This window comes from Acipenser ruthenus, chromosome 9, assembly GCF_902713425.1.
Source record: "Acipenser ruthenus chromosome 9, fAciRut3.2 maternal haplotype, whole genome shotgun sequence".
Lineage (NCBI taxonomy): Eukaryota > Metazoa > Chordata > Actinopteri > Acipenseriformes > Acipenseridae > Acipenser > Acipenser ruthenus.
Genome location: NC_081197.1, coordinates 48910911 through 48927480, shown reverse-complemented (window position 1 = coordinate 48927480; position 16570 = coordinate 48910911). Strand labels below are relative to the sequence as shown.

At 38.1% G+C, this 16570-nt stretch overlaps 1 protein-coding gene across 13 annotated transcripts in view; it reads right to left on the bottom strand.

Moving 5' to 3' along the window:
• The window catches only part of LOC117405667 (dystrophin-like), a 689570-nt gene that overhangs the window by 235331 nt on the left and 437669 nt on the right, over window positions 1-16570 (bottom strand). For all 13 annotated transcript variants that reach the window (XM_034008883.3, XM_059030144.1, XM_059030147.1 and 10 more), the window contains 3 exons: window positions 14888-15060; window positions 6596-6743; window positions 5297-5443 (listed from right to left, as the gene is read on the bottom strand). In XM_034008883.3, the coding sequence (XP_033864774.3) occupies window positions 5297-5443; window positions 6596-6743; window positions 14888-15060 (468 nt within the window). The remainder of the gene's footprint in view (window positions 1-5296; window positions 5444-6595; window positions 6744-14887; window positions 15061-16570) is intronic.

Here is a 16570-nt window from a genome sequence, read left to right as displayed (position 1 = left end):
TGAGTTAGAATGAAAATTGCACTTCCTGGAAGAGGCTGTAGAATGTGAACTGTGACCTTGCTGTGACATTGATGTCGTGCACCCTCGCTATACCCATCGGTCACTTGCCGCACTTGTTCAGCCAAGCCAGGAAGACTGAAAGTCAATACCTTTCCTGAACACCACTGTAATCTTTTACCCTGGTCACCCCTCTCACACAGATTTCTTCATACATCACAAGCAATCCATTTGTTCTCTAGTAACAAACAATACCCTGGTGTGCTTATCTGATAATCATTACGCTTTAAAAACTTGCTTGCAGGGTACACGTGACACATTTTAGAGAGGAATGCCATGGATTCTTAAGCACTTTTATTTATTTTTATTCTTCAGTTACCAATAATAATGTTTTTGTCTATACAATAGAGATGCCTGCTTGCTTTTTTTATGCAACAAAATACCAATTAGCTATGCTTGTCCTTCTTTAGATTAATTGAGGAAATGTGATTTTGCAGAATAAAAGGCTATATTGTCCCATAGCTCTTTTTAACAGTTCTTGCATTGAATAGGGGTTTGGAAGTCCTAGTTGGGTTCAAGCTTTAATTTAAAAGTCCTCTTTTTCTTTTTAAAAGTGACCTGTCAGCTTGTTTCCTACATAACTTCTTGGATGGATTTGAAAACTGCATACGCCTTCATAATGTTGGGGAAATAAACACAAACAATTGTAGATCATTATAAAAAGGCTTTCCCTAAAAACATTGAAAACAATCACCCACTGACTTTTATTAGATCTATGGGCATATTCATTTGAGAACACATTGTCGAGATTTACCATGTTAGGCAAAACCCTTCTGGTTATTATTATTCAAGGCGAGCTTTTATTTTCCTATAAAAGTGTTCTGGTGTGTTCTAACAGATGAATGCTGTGTAAACTTAAAACAACAAACCCAACAAAAACAACAACAACAAAATAAATCTCACATTCTGCAAGTTCAACCACCTGGGAAAAAATAAGTAGGGTTTCAAGACGGCAAATTCTTTTTCTGTAATGTCTATATCAGTCTCCTGTAATAACCTTCATCCTCCATACAGCTTGTGACTTAAAGAGTAAGGTGGACAAATGAGGGGAATGCCGATTCAGGTACCGAGCTTACACTCTGATAATCTAGCTCATCTCTCTTGGTTGACATCAGACCAGGAATAACATTAAACAGTAATAAACTCCTCGCAGCAAACCTTTGATTCCATGGTTCACTGGCCCCCTGGCCTAATCTATCAATCCATTTACTGCACAATAAAAGGTGAGAAACCATTACAGAGCTCCGGTGTGCCCAGGCATGTGGTATATGACAAGCAGTGAATTCATCACTGAGACCCAATGAACTCATATTCCCTGCTCTGAATCACCAGGTGGTAAACTTTTAGCAATTCTTCTTGCCTGCCCTGGTGCTCAGGAAGGATCATTCGTTTTTGTAGAGAAAGTGTGTGTGTGTGTGTGTGGGGAGTGGGGGGGTTTGGTGAGCCTACATGGAATAGAAATATATTAAAGTGTGCCGATTTCAAATTTGAAATATATACTGGAAGAGAAATACGTAGTTAGAATTTGAAATCTGCCAAAATGTGTTTATATTTATATTGAGATTGACAAATAAATTTGATCTATTTAGCTTTCAAGTTTCCAGTATGGGAGCTTACAGTATTTAAATATAAGTTTGGATTCTCGGATATGGGTCTAGTGCAGTGGTACTCAACTCTCGCCCTTGAGATCCAATCCAGTCCAGGTTTTTACTCCAAGCAGGTTCTAATGTACTTAATTGAAGTTGCTAAGAGGCAATTAACTAATTTAGGACCTGGTTGGAATAAAGATCAGGACTGGAATAGATCTCGAGGGCCCGAGCTGAGTACCACTTCTAGCGCATTGTATGAATGTATTTTTTTCTTTTTACTTATTCAAATACTTGATGAGCTGGAGAGTTGCCCCATTTTACAAGGAGGCCTTATAGCACTTGCTGAGTAAAATATTTAAAACAGTGGGTGGAACAGTTGAGATGTTCTTTCTTAGTAAAGTGATCTTCAGTTTTGGGGCATGGTCTGAATGTGGCTAAGGAATAAAGCAGTTTTCTTCTTCACAAATCATTTTCTATATGTCCTGTATGTAATAATCATATCATATATGAAAAAGTGCTAACTATCTAGTTAAATATGGAAATGAGCAAAGATAAACAAAAACAGTACAGGACACTTTAAAAAGGGAAGACTTAGGGGTGGTGCTTTGACATTATTTTATATATCTAATAGGAACCGCCAATGCATACAAAAAAGAAAAACGAGAGAAAACATGTACTAACAAAAGAAAAGAAAACACTTAACGTGACAAAGGAGTTAGTAACTGTACCCTAGTGACTGTGTGAAGACCCTCTGCACGGTGGAAAGAAAAAAAACCCTTTCTTTTTTAGGAGGAAATCTTTGGTGGCCCTGGCAGAAAGGTCATCCCCACTCCGGACATACTAGCAATGGACTGGTGAGCGGAGGATATTTCAGATGATGAAGAACGAATATAATCTTCAACTGCTGATGAGGTTCAGCGCCCCATATTTTTGATTAGATGCTGGTTGATATTTGCTTTTGCTGCTGATGTGGCTGCCCCTATTCTGAATGAATAAGGAGTGTAGATTCTGAGGGAAGACCTGCTCTGGACACCAAAGTGGAGAGATGTGAAGAAAACCAATGCCTTGATACAATGGACCAGCTTGAATTGATGAACAAAGGGTCAGAGGATGGAATGGCCTTGCGTTCTGCGATATACTTCAGCATGGAAGTGTAGGAGCACAAAGGAGAGTTGATTTTTCAAAGCTGAATACACTGTCCCTTGCCGCAGCTGATCCGTTTTTGAAATTTGAAATAATAGGATGAAATAGTAATCTTGAATGAGGTTCAGGTCACTGCAGTGGATTCCTAGAGTAGGGAAGCTGGAAATAGAAGGAACTCTATATTCGGAGCATCTCAAAACCCCCGAAAATGCTGTTGGACATATGGTTTCCATAGTTAAATAGTCAAATGGAGAAAAGCAGCCTTGGCGGAGAATAGTAATCAAATTGCTGAGAATGTCTATAGAGACAGGCAGGTGAGCAGGAGATAGAGCCGGAAAGCACTTGGAAATTCCTCGCAAGAGGAGACGAACAACTGGGATTGATGGTATAGTTGGAGAAACGATAGACATCATGCAAAATTGGTGTTGAATTCCTGAGAAATAGGATTTGATAGTAGTTGGTGCCAGATGTAGAGTCCTATTGATCCAATTCTGGTTAAATGGAGCAGGATGCAGTCACACCCCTTGTTCGCTGTATTTTTCACATACCTCTTCACAGTCATGCAAAATAAATCATCTCCTGATCACTCGTTTTATCACCAAACTCCTCAATAATGTGATCCAAGTCATTATTTTATTACTCTAACATCTCAAAAATGCCTTTATAATATATATATATATATATATATATATATATATATATATATATATATATATATATATATATATTATAAAGGCATTTTATAAAGTGCTATAGAAATGCTTTATAAAGTGCTATAGAAATGTTAGTTGGTTAATTTATATAAAACATGTACCAAAAGAGAAGAATATGGCATATAAAACAATTTGCACTAACTATAATAAGCAAAAAAGGTGTATAAAATGTACGGTCATTATTCAATTATTATTTTATTTTTTTACAGTTTATTAAAAAGACTTTTAACCGGTTTCATATTTGAAGTATTAGCACTTCTAATTATTCTCACTCAACTGCCAACATCCTTGCTGTATTAAGTCATTTTAATCATAAAAGTTTACAGGCCATCACTCTGAAAGAGCATGGCTCATCTTTCGTCTGCCTCCAATTAAAATGAACGATTCTGAGGCACACCCAGGCAGAGAATTAAGAAACCCTGGAATATGTCATTTCCAAATTGTAATAAAAAAGATATCCTTTATATGCCTTCCTTCAAGGTCATTATAATGAGATCTGCAAGGCTGAAAGGGCTGACAAAAGATTAAGCAGAAGACCTTTTATCTGACTAGATGTCTTTTTATTTTTTTGCTGTAGGGCAAGGGATGGCTGTTGCTATAGAGAAGATTGAACAGACTTATTTTAATTATGCCACTCCAAGGTGTTGATTCATTTGACATTTGTTCTCCTCAGTTACTGTGGCTAGCATCAATACAGAGATTCTGAACAGAAAAGAATCCAACAACTGACATTCAATTTGCCTTGTTATTACCTTATCTTGTTTGCCTAGTCAACATGAGGTGCAACTCTTATATCCCCAGCTCTAAAAGTGTAACTAAACCTTGAGAGAATGTTTACTTTAACCACAATAGACAAGCTGCTGCCAAATAACAAAATGGCGTACTTAATGCTAGCTGGGGAACAATACTGAAAGCTTTGTTTAATGCAGACTTCAAATGTGATTCATATTGGAAACAGAAAGTGTGACTCTGGGGAATTTGACTGTGAGTGGGGAGGGGGGGGGGGGGGGGGTTGGGTTCCAATTCCTCCCTGCAAAAACACATGGGAATGTGGCTGGAGTCATAAATTGAATAAATGATTAATGATTAATTAGGCTCCAGCCACAGGTGTATAAAGGGTGATCACAGGCGTTAGTTGAGGATGAGTGATGGTGAAGGTATGGTGCGGTGCTCTGTTTGTATTTGTTGTTTTTGTATTTGTAATAAAATGTGCATGAGCACTTAAACTGCAGCTTTCTGGTAACTGAGTCTCATTGCAAACGGTACCCAACGGCAAAAATAAACAAAGAAAAACAAAGAACCAATACATTAATATACTGTGAAAGAACACATTATTATATACTTATCAAGGGTGTTTTTTTAATGTATCATGTACTGTGCAGGGGGGGGGGTATTAAGTAATTAAAAAGGAATTACATTTGTCAGTTCTGAACAGCACTATAATATTTATATCCAAGTATTTAAAACCTTGACGATTCTTAGTGACATGAATAGTTTGTCTACTTATGTACTTATATAAGCAGACACATACTTTTACTGTCTACGGTGAGCCCAGTTGCACTGAGAATATGTTTTCCTTTAAACACAGGTTATAAAAATAAATACATATTTTTCCCATGGCACAATAATTTAAAGTGTTATTAGTTGTTGAATAACAAAGGTTGGAACATTTCTTTATTTATTTCAGTCATTCAGGCACAAGCAAAGCTATCTTTACAACGCTTCTGCAAACATTTCTAAAACCTGCAAAATGCTTCAACTAAACCAGTTCTTGAAGAATATATTGCTCAATACCTGTGCCCAGTGGTGGTTGGCCTGTTTCAGGTCAATCTCAGGTTTCTTGTATTCTTCGGGGTTAAGCTTCCTCTCAAGTGCAAGCTCTCCACTCTCATTCAGCTGTTTTAATATTCTTTCACGTGGAGGTAGTTCTTCCACTCTTAACTGGAAAAATACAAAACAAGAGAATACACTCCAGACATTCTTGTCTTAAAACCTCAGGGTCATTCTATTTCTCAAGCATAATCAACTAAATGACGTCACAGGAGGCTATTGCCTGGCTTCTGTGGGGAGTTTGGATCCTTGGGAAATCATCTCGCATTTGATTAACATTACGTGGTTTTAGTGACATGATTTTAATGACCACCAGTATGTGCATCTCCTCTTTGTGTTGTTTACATAAGCACATAAGTACTGATATAACTGGCATCAAATCTCAAATTCCAGTACACTGTATGTCAGTGCCTGCATAATCACCTTCTCAAAGGAGAAACAGTATGAGCAAAACATTTTGCTTTCCATGGGTTTGGTGTCATATTTTTATTAACCCACCTATTCCTCCATTAATACATTGACTTGGTTGCTCTGAAAAGGCCAACAAAAAGACTAAAACTGTGTGGTCCTCTTAGCAGTTTTTCCAGATTTTTGGCTAGGTATAAAACTATCCACCTTTACCCTCTTGTTACTAATAGCCCTTTAACACATTTCAATGACAGCCAAACTGCCTTTTTGTCGCAGATGCCTTTTTGGTCTAACGTTTTTGTGGATATTTTCTCTAGATGCCTGGGGCAGTCCTTCTATAACTGTTTGCTTTCATCTGTCACGTCCCAGAATAGCCCTGGATCAGCCTAGATCGGTCTTTCACAATCCTGCAGGGAGATCAAATCTGGCCACAGAATCAGCTATCCTCACAGGAAATATGCAGTATGTTGTGAGAGAAATTAAACCTTGTTAAATTCAACCCACCCCCACCCCCAGCCAACCACCTGCTAAAAAACACAATTCATTATCTGGCATCTGGCAAGCTTCACTGTCCATGCTGCTTGAGGATTCTGAAACATTCTGGTCTCTTCAGGTTATAATTAATGGGCCGGGAAAGACATTTCCTCCTTTTCACCTACTTTAAAACAGTGGTTCAATTGTATTACACCGATACAGGTTACCCTTGATAAAAATAAAAATAAAAGTTTGGCTTATTGGTTGATTCCCTTTCTAAGCTTTTTCAAGTAACTATTTCATCCAGCCAGCACAGAAAATTAGACAATTTCCATGACCATTTAAGTATGCACAAGGCAGCAAAAGAGCTGTTGTGTTTACCTTGACTTTCTCCAAGCACTCTTTCAACAGCAGTTCATTTCCAGGTTCCAGCTGGATTGCTGCAATGCTCTCAGCCTCCTTGAGCCAACAGATAAATTCGTTCAGATCCTCCTGTAATTTGGACAGGATATCTTCTTCTTCCTCCAACCTGCAGAAATAAAGAAAAACCCATGAAAAAAAAGAAAATTAATCCCTACCCCTTACGGTGCATGTCCAACATGTCCTCTATTTAAAGATTTTTTATTCAGGACAGATTAGGAATGTTCTGTCCTCATAAAAACAGATTACGGTAATACATACGTTTATATTAAAAATACCCAGGCAGTGAAAATGGAGCCAAAACACCTGGCCTGATACCCTTGCTCTTCTTTAAAAGACTGTCATGGGGCACAGTATAACATTGTAGACCCTGTATTCTGTAGTTACAATAAAGTTTATTTTCAGTACCTCTAATACCATACATTTCATAATATACTGTATTTTGCAACACATTTTAGGGGAATCACTGTGTTATATAAAATAGTTTGTTACATATGAAGTGCACAGCATATTCAGTTAATAGTATTCTTTAAAACATACCATGGGGTTTAGTAGAATGCCCCAAACATGATGGTATCTTCAAGAAAGATTGTAGAAGCTGAATGCATTGATCAAGCCTTCTACATAAATAAATAATAGGTTTTGTACCAGCTCTCAGTTTAGAATTTGTTCAGTTGAGTTGGCATCCATTCAGGTGGTTCAAATATACAGCTATGGCCAAAAGTGTTCTTCATCTAGAATTTTAGTATCGAGACATAATGAAAAAAACAAAAACATATGAACATAATTTAGATATTTTGTTTAACACAGTGTAATCAAAGAAACTACAAAATGGGCTCCCGAGTGGCGCATCCAGTAAAGGCGCTCCTCGCAGGATGTGCCCTATAGCCTGGAGATCGCTGGTTCGAATCCAGGCTCAGCTGACCGTGACCGAGAGTTCCTAGGGGGCGGCGCACAATTGGCTGAGCGCTGCCCGGGTAGGGAGGGCTTAGGTCGGCAGGGGAATCCACGGCTCACTGCGCATCAGCGACCCCTGTGGCCGATAGGGCACCTGTGGCTCTGCAGCGGAGCCGCCAGATCTGTGTTGTCCTCCGGCACAATAGGTCTGGTAGCATTGCTGTGGATCTGCAGTGCGAAAAATGACGGCTTGGAAGGAGCACGTTTCGGAGGACGCGTGTTTCAGCCTCCGTTTCCTGAGTCGGCGGGGGGGTTGCGAGCGGTGAGCCGGGGATACAGATAATAATTGGGCATGCTAAATTGGGGTGAAAACCGGGGTAAAAATAATTGGCGACGACTAAATTTAAAAAAAAAAAAAAAAAAAAAAAGAAACTACAAAATGATATCGCAAAAGTCTACCAGAAGCCATAATAGTAGTATTTTCATTAAGTATATGGAAAACTCCAAAGCAGTATGTAATTCTATATGTTAACGCAACATTATTCAGCAGGTTTCATTCGACTTTATGAAGCAAACTTAATTAATTCTATTGGGTGATGGAAAACCTTTGGCCATAGCTGTACCTGAGATGCTCACTCTTAGTCATAGACACCTCCCTGATAGGCTCCCACCTATCAATTCAGTTTCCAAAACTCAGTTCGGTCTCAGGTATCTCCATATCTTTTGCACTGCATTGGGTTTTTAGTCACATAATTGTTTGGCAACTACTATAAGACACTAAAAAAGCTTCTTGCTTGAGGCTTTCACAAGGATCTTGCAAGGGTAAAGAATTTCAAGAGCCAAAGGGAGTCTGTACTTACAGATGAAAGGCTTCCATGATACAAGGACATTAACTCTCCCTCACTGGTCCGGTACGACCCTTACCAGTCAGACCTCACCCAAATCACATCTCTCACATGCATGACAGTTCAATGAAAGGATTCTGACATTCGTTTGCATCCTGAAAACCAAGTACAGTAATCTGTTGCGTATCCGACTGCAGTGGGACCAGAGTAAGGGCGGATATGTAAAATGTTGCATAAATGAATCCTATTTTAAATACCATTATACAAAGCTGGAACAATTACTATATTCACACAATTATTGTTTTGAGAGTCAGCTTTTATTAGGGAGCTCCCCTAAATCCCTCATTTAGAACGATACAGTTTATTAATGCTTGTGACAGATTAGCCGTCTGCCGTGTGGGTGTGTGTATTCGCTGTTGAGTGACAGGCAGGACATCGAGACTAGGTTGAAGTTGATACACCCTGCAGGTGAACAGGATTTACTTACATACCGACACACTAAACAGCTCACGTAACACTACCAGCAATGGGAATGCACGGAGCACATCCAACACAGTATACAAAAACTTTGGTGGGATCTACAATCTCTGAACTAATGTTCTCTGTTCGATAATAAACCAACGTTGCTGAAGAGGTTGTTCATGGCGGATAAACGGTTAGGCGGATATGTGATGGGCGGATATGTGACAGATTACTGTATTCAAACGTGTGGGCTTTTTAGACTTTCAGAATATGTCTGCTAGCACTAGGTCACTAAGTCACTTTACCTTTGATCTTCTGAAAATTAGAGCCAAGATCAAAGATTCTATCTGAATGGCGATAATATAGTACTATCATGCGAAGGAGGTATAACACATTAAGGCATTTTCTGTATAGCGTATATATTATAACTTTTCCAGATATATAGACTTTTCCAGGCGCTATATAAAAAAAAAGTTTATTATTATTATTATAGGGTCAGTTTAAAAAAAGTATGCCATAAAATAAAAATAAGTGTGTGACCTCCTAGGAGATGGTGACAGAATCTATTATAAACGATGACAACAGACACACTGTTTTCAGTGGGGGGGGGGGGGGGGGGGGGGGGGGGGGGGGGGGGGGCATGACTGCAATATAATCAAATAGCAAATGCTGATGCATGATATACCGAGGGGTGGGTGTAATTGCAACAGCCAGTCCTTTCTTGTTGGCTTTTTTTTTTATTTTTTATCATTTTGATAATTGCTGGTTGATTCATACTATAACGTATCATCAGTAGATGTTTTGGAATGTCTAATGTCGAGAAGTCAATGGGAAGGGAAAAAGGTTAAATACTGTCTTGGGCAGAGCTGAATTCTCTTGTATTGCACAACTCTGTCAATATACCGTGGGAGGGAAAATCTGCTGTTCCATAAATATTAACACTGATGAGTATTCAGAAAATATGGATTATTTTTAAAGTGCTGTGTAAAGTTTTTTATGAGAATTCAGTAAATGAGAAATTAAAGATGAACTGTTGACAGGGGCAAGGTGGTGAAAAATAACGATGTACAATTAACATAATACTGTAGGAACATTTCCAGCACTTTTAAAAAGTTTGGGAGCTTGGTGCTTTTCCATGTCCCAGAAGTGCCAATCACATCATTTTGTTCTCAATGTTCACTTTCCTCTTATTCCTTTTAAGCCCCTGCCACCCCTCCCCCCTATAACTCTCTCTCTCTCACACACACACTGGGAGCTAGAGTAAATCATGGGTAAATCTTCAATGGGACCAATACCGTGCAGTTGGCAGTGAAAATGTAATTAGCTGCAGACACACACAGGCAAACTTGAATGAGGGATGAGTGGATGGGGAGCTCTAGAGCTTGAAAAATGCATCCAGCAAAGCCAGGGCAACACCCTTCCAGCCTGATTTAACAGCAGATTGCTTCAAACTCTGTTGATGAAATTGTGAAGTACGAGGAGAATGTAAAGCAGCTGTTGCCACTAAGGTTTAGCCAAATGGAAATATAATCAACGTAGGGGGAAGAACACAGCAGCCACTGTTGTTACAGGATGTGCGACAAAGAGCAAATATTGTTTTAATTAGTTTGCTTTTCTTATATAAATCAGAACCAGGAGGCTGTGTGGTCCAGTGGTTAAAGAAAAGGGATTGTAACCAGAAGGTCCCCGGTTCAAATCCCACCTCAACCACTGACTCATTGTGTGACCCTGAGCAAGTCACTTAACCTCCTTGTGCTCTGTCTTTCGGGTGAGACGTAATTGTAAGTGACTCTGCAGCTGATGCATAGTTCACACACCCTAGTCTCTGTAAGTCGCCTTGGATAAAGGCATCTGCTAAATAAACAAATAATAATAATAATAATAATAATAATAATAATAATAATAATAACTAACCGAGTGATCTTTCATCTCTTTATTGTGAGACCCCTCCCCCTAGCCACCAGCCAGACGGTGATGGAACCTATCCGAGTTCTGGAATCATAGTCACTCACTATTAAGACCTCTACATGGACTATGGTGCTACTGTGGAAGGGTCATGATTACTGCTACAAAATTCATTTCCACAGTTGTGCAAAGCAATATCAATCTACTCTATCAGTGTAAATGTTACAGCTGTTTAATATCAGTCTCACTTCTGACTTTAGTGGCCTGCTCTGCATACACAATGCTGCAAATGTCCTTCTTTTTTTTTTTTTTTTTTTTTTTTTTTATACTACAACTGCGTTTTGAAATGTATCTACACAAGATGGATTGAGGGATTGCTCCCTAACGTCATATAGCTGTGCCATTCAATAAACTCCCTCTCAGCCATGTTGTTAGTTAATCAGAATAGCATGGCACTTAATTGGTATAGCTGTATGTAAATATAAAATTATAAAAAAAACAATGTATTTTCTAGTTGCATACAGACTTTTTTTGAAACAAATACAGTAAACAATAGCTGTGTTTATCCATACAGTAAAACTGTCAATAAAAAAAGAAATACATTACGGTAGTACCAAAAAGAAACTTGGCTATATGTAGGCTTGCTACTATTCTATTTAAATTTTTTTGCCAAATCTACGATTAATATCAACGTTTATTTTTCAATCTTTATTTTTCAATTCAAGGAGAGAAACGGTGAAATCAACCTTTATGCTTTAAAAAAAAACAGACTTTTTATGCCATTGAGAAACGTCTCATTTAGCGAAACCCCTTTATCATATTCAACATGCAACAAAACCATGGTTACCAATATTTTATTTGAAATAAGGTTTGGTCACAGTGGAGCTATACCTTGTAAAGATAAAGATCCTACACAAATTAAAAAATTGTCTCAAATAAAAAACTGTAGAAAATGCAGCATATAAAAGTGTACTACACAGACTTTTATAGCATAAAATTACGAGTAAAAATAATGTCCACAGAACAAAACATTAGATAGTTGAACAGAACTAACTTGCACTTATTATTGGGAGTCTGAGCTCCACCCCTCTCCTGCTTCAGCACATCCAGACTCAGACTCAGAGTCACTGAAGGCAAGGCAGATGGGCCCGCTTCATCCTGCTGTGGAGACTTCAGCCGTCGGTCAAGGTATTGTGCACAATACTGATTAAGTGTTATCCTCTTGCGCCTCATTTTCAAATCAAACTAGTAACTGTCACAGTATACCTATAGCAAAAGCTTACACACCTAATCTTGCTAATTTCAAAGTAGGTACTTTGAATGACAGGTGCTGTACCTGGCCAATGAAAGTGCACAGTCAGTGCAGGTCTTGATGATTGGCAGAATGAGAGTATTCTAGCACTGCTTCAGTCAACACAATCTGTCAGAACAGGATGAAATGACTGACAGTGAAACTACAGTAGCCTACTAAGGGACCATTGAGATGACTGACAGCGACCCCTAGCCATTCAGAACTGAACGGAGACGGGACAGACAGCAATTATAAAAAAATACACAGACTAGAAATTATTTCTAAATTACTATGTTTGGTAAGAAAATAAAAAATAGTGAGTGGTTTTACTGACGTCTATCCTATCTAAATTTATTTCAGTTGAACTCATATTTTTGGGGAATTTGACGTTCAACGAGCTTTACTGATTACAATCGAAAAGTAGCAAGCCTACTTATATGATTAGACAAACATCTTGACAGCAAGGCTACTGTGGTTCCTTGGTATAGCCAGGCCCACTGGAAAGTTCCATACTGTTCTCCGACACATACTGTACACTTTATCTGTCAAACTAAATTATTCTCAGACTTTAAAAAGGATTAAACTTTATAAGCAATTGTTTTCCCACTGTAGCATCTGTGTGGCTGATGTGGTCAATCCACACAGCTCATTCTGTGAAATATGATTAACCGCAACAGCTGTCAATAACCTAAAAGTTCCCCATTACCATTTTATTCTCATTGTATATTTCTTACGTACAGGTTGATATTTGATATTTTAATACAGGCTACTAAAGCAAAGCTTCATTTATCATTATGACGTTAATGATGTCTCAGCAGGCCAACACATGCAAAATCAAATCTGCGGCCTGCCTTCCAATCAAAGCACAGACAGAAAGCTTCCAAATGCGAGCCAGAAGGATTCTGACAGCCCACAAATCAGATTTAGGCAAAACAATGCGTTCAGGTTTGAAAAAGGCACAGTACACAGAATTTAAACAACAACTTGGAGAAACATAACCAGTAGTGATCCTATACACTGCTCCCTCAATATTGCATCATTAGCTAATCTACTGATTTGGTTAATTCACCGTTAAGACATCTTGAAAGTACTGTATTTTGCTATATAGAGGCACTATTCATGTTTTAGTCAGAGGGCAGAATAAAGGGAGGACTATACTGAGGTGATCTCATATCTGCATAATAGGGTCGTTCCAGCTCAAGTGAATCAGTGGGGGTTACTTAACCCCTTAATTTAATAACATCAATTAACAAACCCTCGAAACATGTACCTTGGTCACCCTTACATGAAGAACAAATTCTTTTTTCGACCTTCAGACCCATTTTCTCAGCGACATGTGGTTTAGGTGTCAAATGGAGGAAATACCTTCCAAGAATTTGGCTTACTTGAGCTGGAATGGCCCAATAGCCAACTGGAAACAGAACATTTTGAAGGAGTATCTGCTATTGTTGCATTCGCTTTAGCATTTCTCTTTTTTGGGGGTGGGGGTAATACTTTCTTTTCACATGTAAAATCGGCAGCACTATCAGTTCCAAAAATATTCTTTAAGACAAGTTTATTCAACTGCACAAAAGTTGTGAGGACAGTGGTACAACCTGTAATGAAATAACCAAGAAACTAACATATGCAAGGTGGCATAACGTGGAACAAGTCTCAATATTGTGTAAAAATTCCATAGAGGCAAGTTAACACAACAGAATAAAACAAATTAGCCGCATACTTTTCACATGCCTGAGTAAAAAGTCTGAGAGATCTTTAAAATCTTTCATTGAGTATTTACTGCCAAATAACAGTACATGGGTACCATCTATAATAAACCCTTCAGTGTTGCCTGGATTCTGGATAGGATTTCAGAAACAGGAGCTCCTGGAAAGATTTTCGTAACTTGTGTCAACATTGATTCCTCCAGTTTCAGGAACAATGAGATTACAGTAAAAATATAAAACTGAGACCCGTTGTGATAAAAAAAAAAAAACACATTTTTAGTGCCTCGTACAGCATTTATTTATTTAAGCAATCTAAGGCACACCAAGATCTCCAGGGTACATTGGGAGGCACTATAAAATGACAAGGACTCTCATCATGGGCCTAAAGGTTAAATTAATTATCACGAATGCTGGTTTAAAAAGGTGCTGTCATTAAACAATAACAACCTACTTTTTATGCTATCACACTGGTATTAAATACCTATAAAATTCCTTTTGTGCTAACCAATATCAAACATTAGCAAAGGTTCATTAAAATATTTCTGCCTAGGGTACTATTACCACATGTGCTGAAATATTTCATTTAGGAATAGGATGATTTCACAGGGCAGCATGTAGAAAGCATGTCACAATCACTCCCAAGGTAGACTAACACATGGTTATCCAAGTGTCTGCAGGCTATTAAAAATAATAAATACAGTTGCACAGTTCTGCAGCCTTTTTTTTAACCCATGTGATTTCTCTCACTAAGCCAGTGGCTATTGCAGCTGACAGAAGACAAGTCGAAAATTGATCATAAAGCTTCTGATAACAGATTGTGACAGTCCACCTGACTGTCCAGCTGACTGCGCATTTGGAAATGTTTTTCTTTTACCAAACATGTCATTTTATCAATTTGAGGTGACATCGGGGTTTCTTATTTTTATACCTAATGAAAATAGTTTGTATTTGTAAAACAGGAAACAAATATTCCACTTGTCTCAAGCATATAACAAAATCCATCATTTAATCAAATGGCAGACATGTACCAATATGCTACAATAAATACCTAGGCATTTTCTTAAATGGCAGATTTATTTTCGACGCACTTAGCAAAACGACAGGTTTAGCCTTCTGTCTACGACATGTCTCTCCCCAGGTTTTGTACCTCCTTCTCTCAGCCACCAGCCGGCAGACCTCCTGCCACCGAGCGTTGACACTGGCGAGTTTCTCCTTGAAGATGCCGGCGTCGTCGGCAAATGTCTGCTGGATGATCTCCTCCCCGGTCACATTCAGCGCAGTGACAACCGCCTGCTGACTTCCGATGCCATCCTGAAGCTCCTGCAAGACAACAGGCTTTTAATGCAATCAATCTCTCCACTGCAGTTAAGGGCTGCTAACCAATGCTTTTAATTTCATATCGTATTTGCCTTATTTATATTATTATAGTTCACCCTTTCACTGTGTTGAGAATCTTTATTTTTTTATTTACCTTTTTTTTTTTTTTTTACAGTAATTCAGGTTATGAGAAATATTTAAAATACAACTGATGCATATAGGCCTTTTTGCTATACTTTACATCGGTCGATTTCAGCTAGACCAAAGGAGTGAAAAGGAACTATAACACTTTACGTAGATATATGGTACCAGGAAGCTGTAGCAAATTAAAGCATGGGCCTGATTTTTGAGATAATTTTGGTGCCCGTGTCACATCAGAAATCCAATTTATGAAAATCGAATTGACACTACTATGTCACAAACCGGGCTCAAAAATCAGAGACCTATATAAAACATAAGTAAAAAAAAAAAAAAACACACACAATCTTTAGCAGAAAAAAAGGAACCAGTGATAATACTGCTATTGCTTATAAAACTTGGTTACCATTGGATAATTGCCCCAGCTAGCCCCAGGGTGTTCCCTTGAGCAGGAATGCTGTTTTTGTGCACTGGCACAAGAACCCCGCTAACTACTGCATACTATTATTTCATACTGAACTTGGGATGGAGGATGCAGGGTGATTTGCATACTGCAAATACATTTTTAATTAATAATCTCTTTAATAATTTTGTTATGTTAAAATGTCTAAAGGTTAAGGAGTTGCATATTACCTATCAATCCAGAAAAAGGGTTTTTGTTAAGTATTCATGCTGACAGGTATTATAATAAGAATATTAATATTCTATATCATTTCATTGCATTGCACCCAGGAGGATGTGCTGTAAGTGATTTCCTGTGAGCAATATCTTTTCTGTTCTAACCTACAAATCATGCAATGGAAAGAAATATTGATACTGTACTACAGTAACATATAGTTGATATTTTTAAAGCGACGATCTACATACAGTATGAATCTTTTAAAACACGTTCTTGCAGATAGTGTGCTTAATATTTCACAAAGCTTTTGCTCATGAGTTATTAAAAGAATGCTATTTCCAAATGTTTTTTTTATGAATAAGTTTATCATAAAAAATGTTCTAGGCTGTTGTTAAATAACCCAACAACAGTCTTGAACAGTTTCAGGAACATCAAACTGTGAATATACATTATGCATAATGCAGTGCATTAGACTAGTGCAGGGTTGGCTGATGCCATGACTCATCTTTTTGTTGAGTACAAGATGAGTTCCTGGTCCTAAGTAACCTTTTGAAGATCAAAATGACACAGAATTTACAAACACATACAGGACCTACAGGGAGAAGTGCTTAGCTTAGGGCCTAGAGTGCACCTGTCAGATTGCCTGTCTCTTTTCAAAGCCAAAGGATTTTTCTCACTGAATAAAGTTTCTCACGTCAAGGGAAACTTTCATAGCAGTCAGAGACCTTCTGAAAGCAAGGATGAGATGAACATTGC